This window comes from Apium graveolens, chromosome 11, assembly GCF_009905375.1.
Source record: "Apium graveolens cultivar Ventura chromosome 11, ASM990537v1, whole genome shotgun sequence".
Lineage (NCBI taxonomy): Eukaryota > Viridiplantae > Streptophyta > Magnoliopsida > Apiales > Apiaceae > Apium > Apium graveolens.
The window spans coordinates 117,676,440-117,695,623 of record NC_133657.1 but is presented as its reverse complement, the minus strand read 5'-3'; the positions used below and the strand labels follow the sequence as shown (position 1 = coordinate 117,695,623).

Here is a 19,184-nt window from a genome sequence, read left to right as displayed (position 1 = left end):
ATGTAGATTCCTCACTTATTTGAGATGGTATATATAACTCAATATCTATTTAAGAGCATTGAGAAAATAAATAATATATATATATACATATATATGTATATGTATGTGTGTGTATTTATGTGTTACTCTAATTTCTAATTATTATATTATAGATGTCAATTCTTAAAATTGAATAAATTAAAATATAACAAGTGATGAAAATGTACAAACTCAGAATAATATCGGTAGATCATGAGAGTGGCTAAATTTGACAAATTGAAAATAAAAAAATTATAAAATAAAATAGAAAGTGAAAATTGTATCTTTTAGAAGACATGGATAATGGTGTTGAAATTGGAGTAAATGTGCATGGGAGTTTTGTTTTTTGGGGAGGGTGTGTGTTAGTGAGGGAGAGAGGCGGACGAGAATGACACATGTGACAATGTGTGTTTGTAAACATAACACTGAATTTATATGCATACATAATCTTATTCATTTTCTAAAATTAAAAAAAGGAACATTATACTAATTATAATTATTATTTAAAAATTAACTATGTATAAAATTCTAATGAATTAAATAGGTTAAAATTCAATAATATTAAAGAAAAAAATTAATATACTAAATTATTGTTGAATGAAGTCTCAGCTCAAAAAGAAAAAAATGTGTGTTTAAAAAAGGAAAGAAGAAGAACCCATCAAAAACCCTAATAAAGAAGAACTCAAGGTACATAAAGTGTATATGGTAAAACTTACAACCATCATTAGCTACCTCATCATCTAGTATCTATTTTACCTTATAACAATTTTACATGTTATTTTGGAAAAATGTTTATGAAAGAAGAGGAAAAGTTTACCATTGCTAGATAATGAACCTCTCTCCAAATGGTTTGAAACACTCAAAACCCATATTTAACATGTAAGTTAATATTCATATAGAACTCTTTGTTTATCAGTGGTCATTTCTTTTTAATTTTTTTTTAAAATTAATAGCTATTTGTTTACCTTCTAATTAAGACCCTGGGTATGAGCAGCAATCTTTATAGCTTTAAACCACTTGGAGAGAGGTTAATCATCAGACATATTTAAGGGAAACCAAAATATGGACATTTCTTATTCTTTCAGCCAAGCATCATTTCCATCAAACTCTCTTTTTTTCAGCAAACTAGTGTACATATTAAAATATGTTTTCACACCAAATGTTATTACTTTTTATTCTATTTTTATTTGTGGACCAATGTAAATTGTAGTGAAGTTTTGTTTTATGACCATAGCAATGTATTGATCATACCTAGACTTTTGATATAATCACTTAGCTTGTGTCATAATGCAGGTCTTGCTCACATGTGTAGCAGTTTTTTGTAATACAGTTTTTGCTGGTGCACGCACGTCACAGTGGAGGAAATTCAATCAATATACTATAATTTGTAGTCAATATATTGTTATCCGATCCTCTCAATGTAATGATCATATTTTATCATTTGTTAAGAGAATCTCACTCTAGAAGAGTATTGAGTCTATGTCGGCATTTCGCCTATTCCGCCAGAATCCACACTTTCAAAACCTTCTTCTCGGGAAAAAAGGTTCTCGTGAAGGATCGGCTATAACTTTAATGGTTGACTTTGTCAATGTTGTTGAGAAGACACGCACCTTAGAGCCTGATGACCCAAAAAATATTTTAGATGATATGGTGGAAATCCTTCATAAAGTGGAATATAATGGGTTTGATGTCAATGCAGTACGTGAGCATGTAGTGCAATTGCTATCAATAAAGGACAATCGGGAAGAACATAAAGTTAAGGCAAAGAAACCTAGAGATCAGATCGAGGAAGAGGAAGAAAAAAATAAATATTTGAATAATCACATACGTTTAGTGCAAGATTAGCTTGCCTTTGCTTTGTCAATTAAAGAGCAAAAATATTCAACTGTTGCTCATCTGAAATAAGACATAGAGAGAATGATTATCTCTCTATGACCGGATTCTCAATCATTCATAACTTATTTCTTTCATCTTATTGGTCATCGTCACAATAAAGTCAGATTGTGATACCAACCAATAATATGAAAGAAATAAGTTATGAGTGATTCAGAGTCCCCTAAAAAAGGAAAAATGCATAATCCCCTCATACGGAGATAGTCCTTCTCTATCTGTCTTATTTCAGATGAGCGACAGTTGAATCTTTCTGCTCTTTAGTTTACAAAGCCAAGGCAAGCTCTTCTTGCAGTAAACCTATGCGATTATTCAAATCATTGATTTTTTCTTCCTCTTCCTCGATCTAATTTGAAACATCCTTTGCCTTAGTTTTAAGTTCATCCCGCTTTTCCGTTATTGATAGCAATTACACTACACGATCACCTACTACATTGACATGAAACCCATTATATTCCAATTCATGAAGGATTTCCACCGTATCCTCTAATTTTTTTTGAGTCATTAGGTTGCAAGATGCATGTCTTCTCAATAACATTGACAAATTCAACCATTAAAATCATTGTCGATCCTTCACGAGAACCCTCTTTTTCCGAGAACAAGGTTTGAAAGCGTGGATTCTGGGGATCAGGCTAAATGCCTGCATAGACTCAAGACTCTTCGAGAGTGGGCTTTTCTTAATAAATGGTAAAATATGATAATTATATTGAGAGGATCAGATAACAATATATTGAATACAATATGTAGTGCATTGATTAACTTTCCTTCCTCGTGAGGTGCATATATAGCAAACAGTGTATTATAAAAAAATGCTACACATATGAGCAAGGCCTTCAATATGACACTACCTAACTTATTATATCAAAATTCTGCGGAGGATCAATACATTGTGATGGTGAGAAAACAAAATATTGACTAAATTTATTATACATTGGTACATAAATAAAAATTGAATAAAAAGTAATAACATTTTTTGTGAAAACAAATTTTAATATGTACACTAGCTTACTTGTAATCAGTGACGAGGCTAGTTGGGGACATGCAGACCCCACTACACTCAAAATTTTATTAATTAATTTTTATATTAAAGGATAAATAATAAAGGTTTTATACTGTGACCCCACTAACTAAACAGACAGGTCATCTGCCACTAACCAATTTATCAGGTCATATGTATTCTACTTTACCACACAACTGCCCCAACAACACCATAAATCCAACAACATGATAACATAAGTTACTTTCCCCACAAAAGTAAATAAGGCATCAGTGTTCACCATTTTCAATATTTATATTCTCTCTACTAGGTTTGTTTCTTAAGTTCAATTTTAATTGTAAATTTTCTGTTTATCTTGATAAACTTCATATTTAGTTTATATTTAGTGTTAACATGTGCATTTTTTGTATAATGTGAAATTTTTGAGAAAAAAAAATCATAGTGTGACCAACAAATAAATTTATAGTATATATTTAAATCTGTGCATGTGTGTGCATATATATTAAAATTGTTGATTTACTAAAGTATCTTAGGATTTAAGAATTTTCCCATTCAACTTTAATTTTGTTCTATCTTGTTTAACTGTGTAAATATTAGTGTTAATATGCTGCCAAGTGCCAAATAATTACGACCCTTAAAATTGGGAGAAATAATCAATATATTATTAAAATTTATTCTATTTGTTTATTTAAGTTATAATATTTAATAATCATAAATTGTAACGTGTGTTTGCAGGAAAATGTTAAAATTTTATGACAAAGTTAAAAGGCCATTGATTTTGGAAGGCAATAATGGGTCAAATGGAGAACGTGAATGTGAAATTAGCAAAGCTGGATTAAAAAATAAGAAAGTTTGAAATCATATGGAGGTAAATGAAGAGGATATAGTTATTGATATTGGACTCCGAAAATCTGTTGAAGAATTTGATCCTCAGATCCGAGATGAGGTGAGAAGACGTTACATTCTTATTGGACCTTGTCAACCATTAGCACACAATTTTTCATCGACTATCATTTCATAAAAAACAGATATTTCGAAAAGACTTGGTTTGAAACACGTCATTGGTTGGAATATAGTGAGTCAACAGATGTTGTATTTTGTTTTTTGTGCTATCTACTTAGAGGAAACAGTATTTGGTGGTGCAGTTTTTGTGAAAAAAGGGTTTCGAAATTGGAAGAAGGCAATAGAAAGATTTAAAGACAGTGTTGGAGAGTTAGGGAGTGCTCATCGTGAACAATATTTTGCTTATATAGATCAAAAGAAAAGTATAGTTCACAGTGTCGATTAGAAGGGGCTAACAGAACTCGATTAACAGCAAGTGTCGATGTGGTCCATTTACTTATTAGAAGTGCTTTAGCTTTTCGAGGGAATGATGAGTCGGAACATTAATCTTATAAAGGTAATATCTTGGAAATTCGAGAATGGTACAGTGAACGGTCTCCTGAAGTAGAAAAGGTATGTCTCAAAAATGCCCCAAGAAATAATGAACTCATTTCCTCCGACATTCAGAACGACATTGTTAGTGCTTGCGCAGAATAAACTATTAAAGTTATCAACAACAATATTGGAAATTGTGTGTTTTCCATATTGATAGATGGTGCGTGTGATAGTTCAATGAAGGAAAAAATGTCTTTTATTTGATGATATGTGGATAAGTTTGGTGAGGTACTCGAATATTTTATAAGAGTGACACATCTGCTATTTCTTTGAAACTTGTCGTTGAAAATGTTTTGACAAAACATGGGCTATTAATTTCAAAAATTAAAGGACAAAGATATGACGGGGCGTCAAATATGCGCAAAGAGCTTAATGGATTGAAGACACTCGTTTTGAAGGAAAATCCCAGTGCAGGGTATGTTCATTATTTTGCTCACCAATTTTAACTAGTTCTGGTATCTGTTACAAAAGAGATTCAAGCCGTGAGTCAATTTTTTGACTATGTTTCCATGATTGTTAATATGATTGGTGCTTCTTGTAAGAGAAAGGATGCTCTTAGACAAAAACAACATGATCAAATTGTTCAAAATTTGGAAAAGTCTGAAAAAACAACTGGAACGCGAATGCATCAAGAAAAAAGTTTGGCTAGACCGGGTGAAACACGTTGGGGATCACATTATAAAACCATAATTTATGTTTTGGCTATGTGGTCTGCAGTACAGGAAGTTCTTGGAGATGTATATACTGATGGTGTCTGTAAAAAACAAAAAACAACGTGGTACAGTTCTTGGCTTGGTTGACAAAATGGAGAGCTACAAATTCATATTTACAGCTCACTTGATGAGAGATATTTTGGGCTGGACCTTAGAGTTATCTTATTTTCTTCAACAGAAAAAACAGAATTTTGTATCTTCGATTGGTTTGGTTGACACAACAAAAATACGATTACAACAAATGAGAGATGATGGGTGGGATAATTTTTTGGAAGCAGTTAAATCATTTTTGCTTGAAATATAATATTTGCATCATCAATATGAAAGACCGTGTTCCTAGTCGCCTTCGAGCTCAAACTGCCCCAACTTACCACCATTATTTTTATGTTGACATTTTTTGTCGAGTATCATTTCTTTCACTCTTGTATAAGTATTTTTATATATATAATGACTTATTAATGTGCATATCATGTCTTGATCGTATAAATTCATTTGATAAATTTAATCAGTCAAGGTTACTTCACCTTGATGAACTATATCCAGATGATTTCTCTTCCTCGGATATGATGCAACTCAACGAGCAACTCAAGATTTACATAATTGAAATGCGGCGAAATGAACATTTTGCTAATCTCGATGGTATTGGAGTTCTCGCCAAAAACAATGGTAGAGTTAGATTTTCATCATGCATTTCATTTGGTGTATCGACTAAATGGAGTTGGCTTAGGTTCTACCGGTTGCAACGACTAGTGTTGAAAGAACCTTTTTGGCTATGAAAATCATCAAAACCGATTTGCGTAATAAGATTGATGATGATTTTCTTAATGACCGCATGGTCTCCTATAATCATAAAGAAATATTTCTTCAAGTAGATAATGAAGTTATATTGGATCATTTTCAGAATATGAAAACCCGTAGAAATTTGCTTCCTGCAAAAAAATAGTGGCTCTTTTTATGATCATTGTAAAATTTAATTTCTATTAAATACTACTATAATTTTTTTTAGTTATAATTATGTTGTGCCCCCAGTTTAATATAATCGTGGCTTCATCACTGCTTATAGTATGAGCAGCATTCTTTATAACTTTAAACCGTATGGAGAGAGGTGGTAAGGAAAACCAAAATGCGAACATTTCTTATTCTTTGAGCAAAGCATCATTTCCATCAAACTCTCTTATTTTTTGAGCACCAGGGTCTTAATTAGGATGTAGAAAAATAATATTAATTTAAATAAAAACTAAACAAAAATGACCACTTACCAACAAAGAGTTAACAATAAGTTTTATATGAACACTAACTTACTTGTTAAAATCTTGAGTGTTTCAAACCATTTGGAGAGAGGGTCATCATGTAGCAATTTCAATGATGGTACAAGGAGGGTGGATTTTTCCCCTTCTTTCATAAAGATTTTTCCTAAAGAGCATGCATAATTATTATAAAGTAAAAATAGATGTTAGATGACTAGGTAGCTAATGATGGTGGTAAGTTTTACCCATATACTTTTTGTACCTTGAGTTGCAGAGGGGTGTATATGGGGTTCTTCTTCTTCCTTTTTTTAAACACACATTTTCTTCTCTTTCAACTGGACTTTATTCTAAAATAAATATTTAATTTTTTTTCTAAAAAATTGTTGGGATTATAATAAAAAATTATATTAATTTTGAAATTTGAGTGAAGTACGAAATTTTTAAAACACAAATTGTGCCATGACCTATGTGTCGGTATGTTCAACATCTAATTTCATATCTAAAAAATGTATAGAGCTTATACTGGGATTTTATATAGAAAATTATACAGATGGTATATATAACTCAATATTTATTTAACAGCATTGAAAAATAAATAAATATATATGTGTATATGTATGTCTATATATTTACGTGTTTCTCTAATTTTTAATTATCATATCATAGATGTCAATACATAAAATTGAACAAATTAAAATATAACAATAAATGAAATAATGTACAAAGTGAAAATATTATATGTAGATCATGAGCGTTGTTAAATTTCACCAATTAAAAATAAACAAGTTATGAAATTAAGTTGAAAGTGAAAATTGTAGGCGAGATCTTATAGCAAACATGGACCATGGTGTTAAATTTGGGGTAAATGTGCAGGGGAGTTTTGTTTTTAGGGAAGGTATGTGTTAGTGAGGATGAGATCTTTTAGCATATATGGACAATGGTGTTGAAATTGGGATAACTGTGCAGGGGAGTTCTGTTCTTGGGAGGGTGTTGTGTGTTGGTGAGGGAGAGAGGCGGAGGAGAATGACACATGTGACAATGTGTGTTTGTCAGAAAACATAATCTTATTCCTTTTCTAAAATAAAAAAAGGAACATTATACTTATTATTCTTATTATATAAAAATTAACTATGTACAAAATTCTAATAAATTGAATAGTATTTTTTAAGAAAAAATTAATATACTAAGTTCAATATTACATAAATTTAAAATAATTTACTTAAAAATGACTAAGATGAAGGTATATTTAGAAGAATATAACGTTTACTTAAAGTAAATAAAATATAATTAGGTTACCTCGTTTTTTATTTATTTGAGGCAATTATGGAATATTTAATATTTAATATAATTTACAGTATCCATTTTAAGAAGATTTTTTTATAAAATTATATTATATATGTGTAAATATATATTTATATATGTATATATATTAATTTGATTTGTAGCTTTCTAAGTTCTTCCATAATTTTCATGTCTGGTTGTTTAGATTTTATATTTTGTATTTAGATTTATCTTTTTTGTGCGCTTCCCATTATTTTTTATTTATTCATATTATTCTATCTCACATACTTTGAATGTTATATTGATTTTTTTAGTATATATATAAATATATATATATATATATATATATTATTTATAAATATATTTATATATATAATATCTATACGGGTCGTTCAAATAGAAAGAACCCTAAAATTAAAACTAGAAACTAAGGTAATTAACTAATGACCCACCACTTTAAAACCCAACCCACTTCCAACATCACCTATGCACAAGCTGTTTCAGTATCACCTTCTTTACTCTCCATTACAACTAATCAACCACCATCTCCAATCTACCACCCACCACCATGTGGGACCTATGTTCACCCGCCATCATTACATACCACTAAATTGTTCGATTTCTATAATCACCTACCTTCAATCATTATTTATATTATATAAATCAATAGCTTGTATAACAGAAAATGATGAAGATGATCAAAGTTGAAAATACAGTACAAGTGTGTTGGTGCTTGGGGTCTATTTAACGATTAGTGTAAAATAGGGGGTGATTATATATTAATGAAATATAAAATTATTGAACAATCACCAATAACAACCATGAATTTCAAAAAAAAAACTGGATCTAAAATTTGAACATGATATATGAATACAAATATTAATTCGTATGACTTCAATCACTGATTTATACCACACAAATCACCAATTTATATCATGAAAATAACCAAATGTTATATACGGGAAAGATATATACAAACATATTTTTATGACATAATTCGATGAAAATCGTCAATCTTCTTGGTCGGAGAAGTTAGTGATGATTTACTATAGTAGGTGTATAATTAATTTATTCAGAATGGAGGGAGTATTCCAATTGGTGCAGTACGATAAAGGTGTAGTAGGAGATTAATGGTATATGATAGGGTAATAGATGGGACACGAACAGAAAGGTGTGGTATAGGAGAAGGGTGTAGGGGAGAAAGGCAATAAATCACTAATTATGCTTACGAGAATCACTAAAATTTAGAAAGTTCTAAAATTATAGTAATTTCAGTTTAGTGATTCCGTTAAGTATAAATAGTGATTATCGTCGGAATATAGAAAATATGGTATGCAAATTGATTACTGGGAGATGTAGAAACATATAGTGAAGTCAGATTTTAAAAAAGGTTTGTCGATTAATGGAAAAAAATAAATTAAAAATAGATAGAAAATTATTTATAAATAGATATATGAGAGGGAGTAATAGTTGGAATTTAAGGGAGGAGAGAGAAGGGGTTGTATAAAATTTGTGAGGTATAGATTCAATTCAAGCTATAAAATTTGTGGTTGTCATTGGTTTCTAGTTTTTAGAATAAAGATGGTTTCTATTTGACGATTTCCGTATATATATAAATATTACATTTTGTTCAATTAAAATGATATTTGCACATGTATGTATTAAATTCTTTAAATTAATAGAAATTTCAAAACTACTGATTTAAAATATTTAAATAATTTTATATAATGTAAATTATAATTATACATGTATATAATATTTTTAAAAACTAATAGATTCTTGATAAATTATAAATTATAATGAAAAGGAAAAATAATGAAACAAAATAGTACTTTGACATTCTATTGTTGAAAACTACTTGCATATATTGCACAAAAGATATGGATTTTTAAATAACAACCAATTCATATGACATAATTTAGTTTCTTAGTTACCTGATTAAATAATTTAATCGTCCTTGGTAAACTAGTAAACTAGTAACTCAACTAGTGTATTACACTATGTATTTTATGCAAGTAGTAACGTTACTTTGACTTGTTCGTCAACTAATTGTATGACCTTGTGTTTTTACTAAAATTAATCGGTTAAAAGATAAGTCTATACAATTTAGCATCTAAAAGTTTAAAGGAAGAATATATAGAACAAGAATAATAAAAATAATCGACTAAAGTAATTGATGACCCAGAAAACCCCTTAGAAGGGTAAAAACCTAACCGTAGTAATTCCACAATAATATTTTATAATAATTACAAGAGATGGATTTCTTAATAAATAAGTACAAAATGTATATATGGCTTCGTTTTTCTGGTTCGTGGAATGATAGGGATGGAGAGTTTTATAATGGATATTGTATGTGTTTTATGTTGTGTAGCTCCCTCCCTTGTATATGACTCTTCTATTCATATATACCAATGCAACAGCCTTTACTTGTTGTTGTAGCTCTTAGGGCCATTCACAATTACTTGTGCTATTGAATAGGCAATTTAGTAAACTGTCTACCGATTTTTAAGGGTTGTTACTTGACTTGGTTGTGGTGTCATGTTCCATTCGCCCAAACCGTCTATACTTGTCAAGTAACATTATGTCACTAAAAAATCTTTTCGTTAACACGTATCTGTCATTTCATGTAAAATTTCAGCACTAACAATTGACCCTAATTTCATTGGGAGTCTTCAACACCCAATAAAATTATCTCCATTACAATTTAAAAATATGTTTCATGACCCTTGGGGTGGGTATATTCAACATCTAGTTTATGTATCTAAAATATTGTTGAGATTATAATAAAAGATTAATAGAAATTTTAAAACTCTAATGAAATAGGCAATGTAAAAAAAATTATGTTATGACCTATTATAATTTTAAAAAAAATCATTGCCACAGCGGTAGGTATATTTTACATCTGGTTTTTTGTCTAAAAGTTTTTTTGGGATAATAATAAAAAATTTATATTAATTTTCAAATTCGAATGAATTAGGGAGTTCTTAAAAAACAAATTGTGACATGACCTATATGTGTCGGTATGTTCAACATCTAATTTCATATCTAAAAAGATCTTATACTGGGATTTTAAATACAAAATTATATAGATTCCTCTGTTATTTGAGATCGTATATATAACTCAATATCTATTTAACAACATTGAGAAATTAAATAAATATATATATATATATATGTATTGTACATGTGGCTTCAAGCTCTAAAGACACAAAACACAATTTTTTAAACCTATTGTAATTATAAATATAAGCACATAAAAAAGATTTAGTTATCAACCATTTCAATATTTTCATCCTCCAAATACATAATATGCCTTAAATAAACTATTGTCGAATAAAATCATGGCTCACATGTGAAAATGACAACATAATGTTTAGAAATTGTCTAATTCATCATTGAAGAAATTTGTCTAGTTAAAATCCGAAGTACCATCTTCTCATTTTTAGTCAATTATATTACAAAGAATGTTTTAAAAAGCAAAAGTGCTGGAACTCTAGTGGAGAAAGTGAGAAGATTCTTTTAATGGAGTGAGAAAGGATGGTTTGTTCATAGTATATGCTTATGGTGGACAAGATTTCTATGATAAATAATCTACTTATGAAAGTTGGTTTTCTTGTAAAAAGTTTTAACACTTAAACTTCGAGACCATTAATCAATTAGATCATGAATACTACAAAGGCGAGGAGGAAACAAGTATATCGCCGGGTAATTTGTGAGAAATGAAGAACCTAAGAGTATAGACACATGAGGTTTCTATAAATATCGTAATATGACAAAAACTTGGATGCAACTTTGTGTAAGTCCAAACAACCAAGAATATTAACATCATGGAGAGACATGTATAATGGTTAGACAATTAATCTACAAAGAACTAGATAACAACAAGTACATCTACCTGCAAGTCTAATCAGCATGATTTGATTACTTCCTCGGAATAAAAAGTCAATTCGGAGGTGCATACTTATCAACACAACAACTGAACAATCCAAGAAGATCAAGAGATTAAAATGATAGATTGAAAAAATACACATACAAATTTGGCCATAAGGTGAACATATGGACTATAAGATCAGAATTTGAAGAAAAAACTACTACAAAGAAGTTAATACATCACTCATGTACGACTCAACAAGTATAGATGTTGTACACGTCAATCTGACTACAACTTGACATGCCGTGTTTTGTGTCGGGGTTAAAAAAGGAACTAACCTGCAACCGGAATGGATGAAGTACACAAACCTAGAATGAAGATAATTGTATTGGGTGTTAAACACTCCCAATAAAATTAGGGGCAATTTTTAGTGCTGAAACTTTACATGAAATGACATACAGGTGCTAAAGAGAAGATTTTGTATTGACATAAATATTCTTGACAAGTACCAACCGTTTGGACGCATGGAACCTGGCACCGAAACCAAGTCAAGCAACTACCCTTAAAAATAGGTAGGCACTTTACTAGATTAGGTATTCAATAGCACAAGTACGTGTAAGTGGCCCGAAGAGCTACAACAAGTAGAGCTACAACTAATTATCAAAAAAAAAATTAAAAAATTAAAGTAGAGCTACAACAAGTAAAGGCTGATATAAATGAATGGAAGAGTCATATACAAGGGAGGGAGCTACATGACACAAAACACACACAATCTCCATTTTAATAAGAAACTCTCCATCCCTATAATTGGAGGTAGGAGAAAACACCAAGACATATATACACTTTTTACTTATTTATTAAGATATTCATCTCTTGTAATTATTATAAAATATTATAGTTGAATTACTTCGGTTGGGTACGGTCCCACCATCTGTTTTTACCCTTTTACCGCGTTTTCAGCGTCATGTATTACTTCTTTTTGTCGATTACTTTTATTTTTCATGTTCTATACATTCTTGTTTTAATCACTTGGATGTTAAATCGTATAGACTTAGCTTTTAACTGGTTAATTTTAGTAAAAACACCGGTTATATAATTAGCTTGTAATTAGCTTACTAACAAATCTAACTAACCAGCAACAAGCTTGCTTACACTACTACTTGCAAAAAATAGATAGATAGTGTAATACACTAGTGGAGTTACTAGTTTACTAGCTTAGTAAGGATGGGTAACCAATTTGAAGGACTCCTATGGAATTTGACTGGGTAACTAACAAACTAAATACTGTGGTATAAATTACTTGTAATATAAAGATCCACATCTTTTGTGCAATATAAATATATTCTAGATGAAGTCAGGTAGTTTTGAACCATCAAATATGAAGTACTATTTTGTTTCATTTTTTTCCGTTCCATTATACATTTATAATTTATCAAGAATTTATTAGTTTTAAAAAATATTATGTACATATAAAATTATAAGTTACATTACATAAAATTATTTGAATATTTTAAATCTCTAGTTTTTAAATTTTTATTAATTTAAAGAATTTAATACATACATGTGCAAAGATCATTTTAACTCTACAAAATGTAATATATATGTGTATATATATCTAATTTATATATATTTATATATACCGAAAAAATCAATATAACAAATATAACATCCAAAATATGTGAGATAGAATAATATGAATAAATCAACAATAATGGGAAGAATACAAAAAAGATAAACGTAGAAAAAATATAAAATCTAAACAACAAGACATGAAAATTATGGAAAAACTTAGAAAGCTACCAATCAAAGTAATATATATACACATATATATACATAGATAATATGATTTTATATAAAAGAATGTTCTTAAAATAGATACTGTAAATCATAATAAATATTAAATTTTCCATAATTGCCTCAAATCAATAACAAACGAGGTAACCTTTTTTTTTTAATTTACCTAAACTTTACATTCTTGTAAATACACCTTCATCTCACTTATTTTTAAGTAAATTTTCTTATATCATGTAATGTTTAACTTAGTATATTAATTTTTTTTTAAATACATTCAATTTTAACCTGTTTAATTCGTTAGAATTTTATACATAGTTAATTTTTATATAATAAATATAATAAGTACAATGTCCTTTTTTATATTTTGTAAAATGAATATGATTATGTTTGTATATAAATTTTGTGATATAGTTACAAACAAACATAATCACTTGTGTCATTCGGATGGGTCTCTCCCCCTGGCTAACACACGCCCTCCAAAAAATAACACTCCCGTGCACATTTACCCCAATTCCAACACCATTGTTTGTGTTAAATAATTTATAATTAAAATAGATGGTATCCATGTATGCTAAAAGATCTAGGTACAATTTTCACTTTCTTCTTTAACTAGTAACTTGTTTATTTTTAATGTCTCTCATGATCTACATCTATTGATAATATTTTTACTTTATACATTATTTTGTATCTTATTATATTTTAGTTTTTCAATTTTATGTATTTGAAGAGAATAAAGACTTATTTAAACTATTTATGCACACACAAAATGACCTAATACTCAAAGTTTGTAAGTACTGGAATGATTTGTGTTATTCTTTTACTAAAATTGAAGTGAGTACATACATATATATAAGGAAATAATCTAACTAAGGTGGCTTTAACCATGCAACTATCTCCTCGAAAGTCCCTAACACCCCTATAGTCACATGACTCTAGTCACATGACTTTCCTAAAAACACTGGAAGACTTAGTCTAAAGCTAATAGCAGGGCTTAACAACAGCCATTATTCAAAAACACAAAACATAAATAAATAAAACAACTAAACCAAATAAAACAAGTTAGATTAATTTCCAACAATCTTCCCCTTAATCTAAACTTGTTTCTGCAGATTCTTAACATAGCTCGTATGGCATGCCTTGAACTGAAACAACTTCTTCATACCTCTATGGCAAATACATTGATCTAGCCCGTGTGGCCTTTCTCTGCCCATATAGCACCACTGATGACAGCTCCTTTTGGCTTCCTTGTTTGCGCTTCAGGAAATTTATTTCCTGTCCATATGGAATCCATTTCATAGCCCTTATGGCTATTATTCACAAGCCCGTATGTATTGTCTTTGTTGGCCCATATGGCCTCTACAGCAATATCGGTTCGTCCTCATGAAGATGTGCTAGATTTGCTTATTGACAGTGTTCTTTCTTTTGTCGAGGTTTGTCATATTCTGAGGCGAAGTGACCATAAAGTTGTAATTGAAACATTTTATCTTGCTCTTGTCCAGTCTGCCCTTCTAGAGCTAAGAGAAGCTGTTGTTACTCAATTTGCTCACTCCTACCTTTCATTCTTTCTTCATGGGACTTGAGACGTCCCACCAGTTCTTCAACTAACATGACTTTAACATCTCCAAATTGTTCAATGTTTGAAGCTATTTGGAGGAACTTATCAGGCACAACTCGTAGAATCTTCCTTACAACACCGGATTCTTCCATAGCCTCTCCAAGAACTCGAATGTTAGTCACAATGCCACTTAGTTTCAAGCAGAAATCTTTTATCTTCTCTGAGTCTTTCATCATGAGAGACTCGAATTCTCCCTTTAATATCTGCACCCTAGCCTCATGTACTGGTTCCACCCCATATACATTGTCTTGATTGCCTCCCAAGCCTCATTTGTTGTTTCCTTTTCTGCAATGGCTAACAACACATCCTCAGGCACACCTTGATAAATGGCTGCAAGGGTCATCTGCACAGTCCTTTCATCTACTGCAGCCGTGGGTTCTTTCTCTTCAATAGCATCCCAAACACCTTGTGCCTTCATGAAGACCTTCATTTTTAGGGACCACGCAGTTTAGTTGCTCTTGGTTAGCATATGGTAGTTCACAGCCACAGCACATTCCTTTGTTTTTGGTGTCTCCATGGATTCTGATGTGTGTCATGGTTGATACTTTGGCATAAATAGGACCTTCGAACCTGGGGAGCTCTCACACCAAATGAAGAGAATAAAGACTTATATAAACTATTTATGCACACACACAATGACCTAATACTCAAAGTTTCTAAGTAGAGGAATGATTTGTGTTATTTTCTTACTAAAATTGAACTGAGTACATACATATATATAAGGAAATAATCAAACTAAGGTGGCTATAACCATGCAACTATCTCCTCGAAAGTCTCTAACACCCCTATGGTCCCATGACCCTCCTAAAAACACTAGAAGACTTAGTCTAAAGCTAATAGCATGGCTTAACAACAGCCATTATTCAAAAACACAAAATATAAATAAATAAAACAACTAAAACAAATAAAACAAGTTAGATTAATTTCTAACAGTATTGACATCTATGATATGATAATTAGAAATTAGAGTAACACATAAATATACACATACATGTATATATATATATTCTCAATGATGCTAAATAATATTTATATATTTTTTTAGATATGAAATTAGATGTTGAACAAACCCACAGCGGTCATGGCACAATTTGTTTTTTAAAAATTTCCTAATTGATCAAAAATTCGAAATCAATAAAAAAAATTATTATAATCCCAACATTTTTTAGATAAAAAACTAGATGTCGAATATACCTACCCCTGAGCCCATGAATTTTTTTAAAATTACAATAGGTCATGACACAATTTTTTTAAAAATTGCCTAATTCATTAGAATTTCAAAATTTCTATTAATGTTTTATTATAATCTGAACAATATTTTAGATAAAGAAACTAGTCATGAAACATTTTTTTAAATTGCAAAATATAATGCAATTGGGAAAATCACTCCATTTCACCTAATTATTACTACTTAACACATTTTTAAGTTTTTTTTGTTAGTATGTTTGGCTATATATTTATATAAGCAATTGTGTAATGGAATTATATATTAAAAAAATATAAATTTAATTCAATTTTAGCAAGCGAAGTTTTTTCATAACTTATTGTGTAGAGCTTCCTTTTCCCCAATTTCTATATGATTTTTTTATGAACAACTTATTGGTTACATTCCTCTATATTTTTGATGTATTATAGATGATACTTTCACAATTTAATATTATCAAAGGGTAATAGGTTAGAGTCAAAATTATATTGTATAAATTTTGTTATTCAAAAAAATTGTAGTAGGGCTTTTTTTGTTATTGTAATTTGAAAAATAATGTAAACAAATATGGATGGATGATTTAAGTAGGTGCATATATGTAAGTAGTTGTTCACCGACATTCCCATAAAAACTTGGTTGGGATATTTATAAAGGTTGTCTTTGATTGTATTGCCAAACATATGTTTATTTTAGAAAGAAATTTTAGTTGAAAAAGAAGAAAATTTGTGTTTAAAAAAAGAAAGAAGAAGAACCCATCAAGAACCCCACATATAGACCCTCCATCTATAACTCAAGGTACAAAAATTGTATGTGATAAAACTTACCACCATCATTAGCTACCTCCTCATCTAGCATCTATTTTAAGTGATAACAATTTTGCATTCTCTTTAGGAAAAGTATTTATAAAAGAAGAGGAAAAGTCCACCATCCTCGTACCACTATTAAAATTGCTAGATGATGAACCTCTCTCCAAATGGTTTGAAACACTTAAAACCTTTGTTTAACAAGTTAGTATTCATATAGAACTGCTTGTTAACTCTTTGTTGGTCAATGGTCATTTATGTTTAATTTTTATTTAAATTAATAGCTATTTGTTTACCTCCTATTTAAGACCCTGCTGTTGAAAAAATGAGAGAGTTTGATGAAAATGATGATTTGCTCAAAGAATAAGAAATGTCCACATTTTGGTTTCCGTTAAATACGTCTCATGATGAACCTCTCTTTATGTGGTTTAAAACAAGACTGCTGCTCATACTACAATTAAGCCAGTGTACATTTTAAAATTTATTTTCACACAAAATATTATTACTTTTTATTCTATTTTTATTTGTGGAACAATGTACAATAAATTGTAATGAAGTTTTGTTTTATGACCATGGCCATTTATTGATCCTACGTAGACTTTTGATATAATAAGTTAGCTAGTGTCATAATGAAGGCCTTGCTCACATGCAGTTTTTTGTAATGCACTTTTTGCTCATGGAGGCACCTCATAGGGGAGGAAAGTTAATCAATGTACTACATATTGTAGAATTATTTCTACCTATAACCATTCAATATTTCTTGCGTCTCTTGGCATTCTATTGTCTATATAAACCAACACCTCTTTCCAGCCATCACATCTCTCATTTTCTCTCAAACCCTCCAACTCATTTCTTTTTCACTCATCACAACCATGGTTCATTACAACTTAGTTCTGAACTATGACACCTTCACTGTCAATATGAGGTGTACAGAATGGTAGCAGGAATAGCATGTTACTGCCATTCCTGATGAAATTTGGGACTCCGTTCCTCAAGAGGTCCTCACAGACCTCTTGTTCTTCTACATGGACTACCATCGCCATCTTGAGCGACTGGAAGAGGAACGGCTGGAAGCTCTACGACAGCAAGAGTGTATTATTTGTCTTGCTGTTCTTTTTGTTGAGAGTAGGAAGAAGAAATAATTTCTCCTACCTGTTTCTCTTCACCGTCAGCTTTGTTTGGCTTTTTAGCTTAGGACAAAAGTTGTTGATATTAGGATTTGTAGCTTAGGAAAATCTTGTACTTTTCAGCATGTAATTTGAATTTCATGAAATGTATTTGCTAAATATATTAATGAAATTTTATATTTATGTAAGATTTTATCTTTGAGTCGTTTGATATTATGATAACATGTTAAATCCTGATACTAACCATATTCTGATGACCTTCAAGCTCTGATACAAATCAAGTTCTGATTTTGACGTGGCAGGATTTATTTACTTGATTATTTTTGGTTATTCTCTCATTTGTCATATTTTTACAGAATATTGGTCACGAAGTGATAAATTTTTTTAATTGGGAACAGTTTAAATTTTAAAAATAAAACTGTACTACCTTGATTAATGGGATTACTTGGTAAGTGGAACGGTTTTTCCTTGAAAAACTGCATGTGATAAGTAATGATTACTGAATACACGTGCCCATTAATTATCTTTTTCTATTGCATGTCTGACAGGTGTCCAAATGGTTAATTTTTCTACCGTGAATAAGTAAAAGAGAGAAAAGATTGTAAAATCTTTTATTTACTTTCACATTTTATCTCTCTCTCTTTACTTCTATTCTCTCTCATCTACTGACGATTTTTCATACAGACATTTTCTCAAACACCTTAGAGGCAATCTTCTTTCTCACGAATTCATATGGCACCAAAGGACAAAATCTTTGATGGAGCAACGTTTCTTCCCAATAACTTCTCTGCTATTCTTAGCAAGTCAGAAGCACCCTCTGAACTTCATTTCATTTAGGACTTTCTTGCTAGTTCTGATATTGGGTATGCTCTGACTGAACCCGAAGCAGTTTCTGGTACTCAAGTACTGGAGTTCTGGAGAAGCGGTGTGTATGATGATGGTGGTGCTCAAGGGTCCCCAAGAATTATTTTTTCATCTAGGGAGGATGAGTATGTTGTGACGTTGTCTACGGTTCGACAAGCACTGCAGCTACCTGAGAACTGTGTTTACTCTACTGTTGATGAACCAGTTCTTCAAAACATGATGGCCAGTCTGGGATATGAAAGAACATTAGCAAAGCTGTGCCAGTTGAACAGATCTTTCATACGGAGGGAATGGAGTTTCTTCTTTGATTACATAACTAAAGC

At 30.4% G+C, this 19,184-nt stretch overlaps 1 protein-coding gene across 1 annotated transcript; it reads left to right on the top strand.

Moving 5' to 3' along the window:
• Positions 1 to 1,497: 1,497 nt before the first annotated feature.
• Positions 1,498 to 1,863, top strand: LOC141695826 (DUF724 domain-containing protein 5-like). The gene has a single exon (XM_074500038.1). It carries the CDS (start codon positions 1,498 to 1,500, stop codon positions 1,861 to 1,863), a length of 366 nt encoding a protein of 121 aa, XP_074356139.1.
• The last annotated feature ends 17,321 nt before the right edge of the window (positions 1,864 to 19,184 follow it).

Excerpts from the sequence above, each read along its gene's own strand:
- LOC141695826 (XM_074500038.1), top strand. The coding sequence starts at position 1,498 with ATGTCGGCATTTCGCCTATTCCGCCAGAATCCACACTTTCAAAACCTT.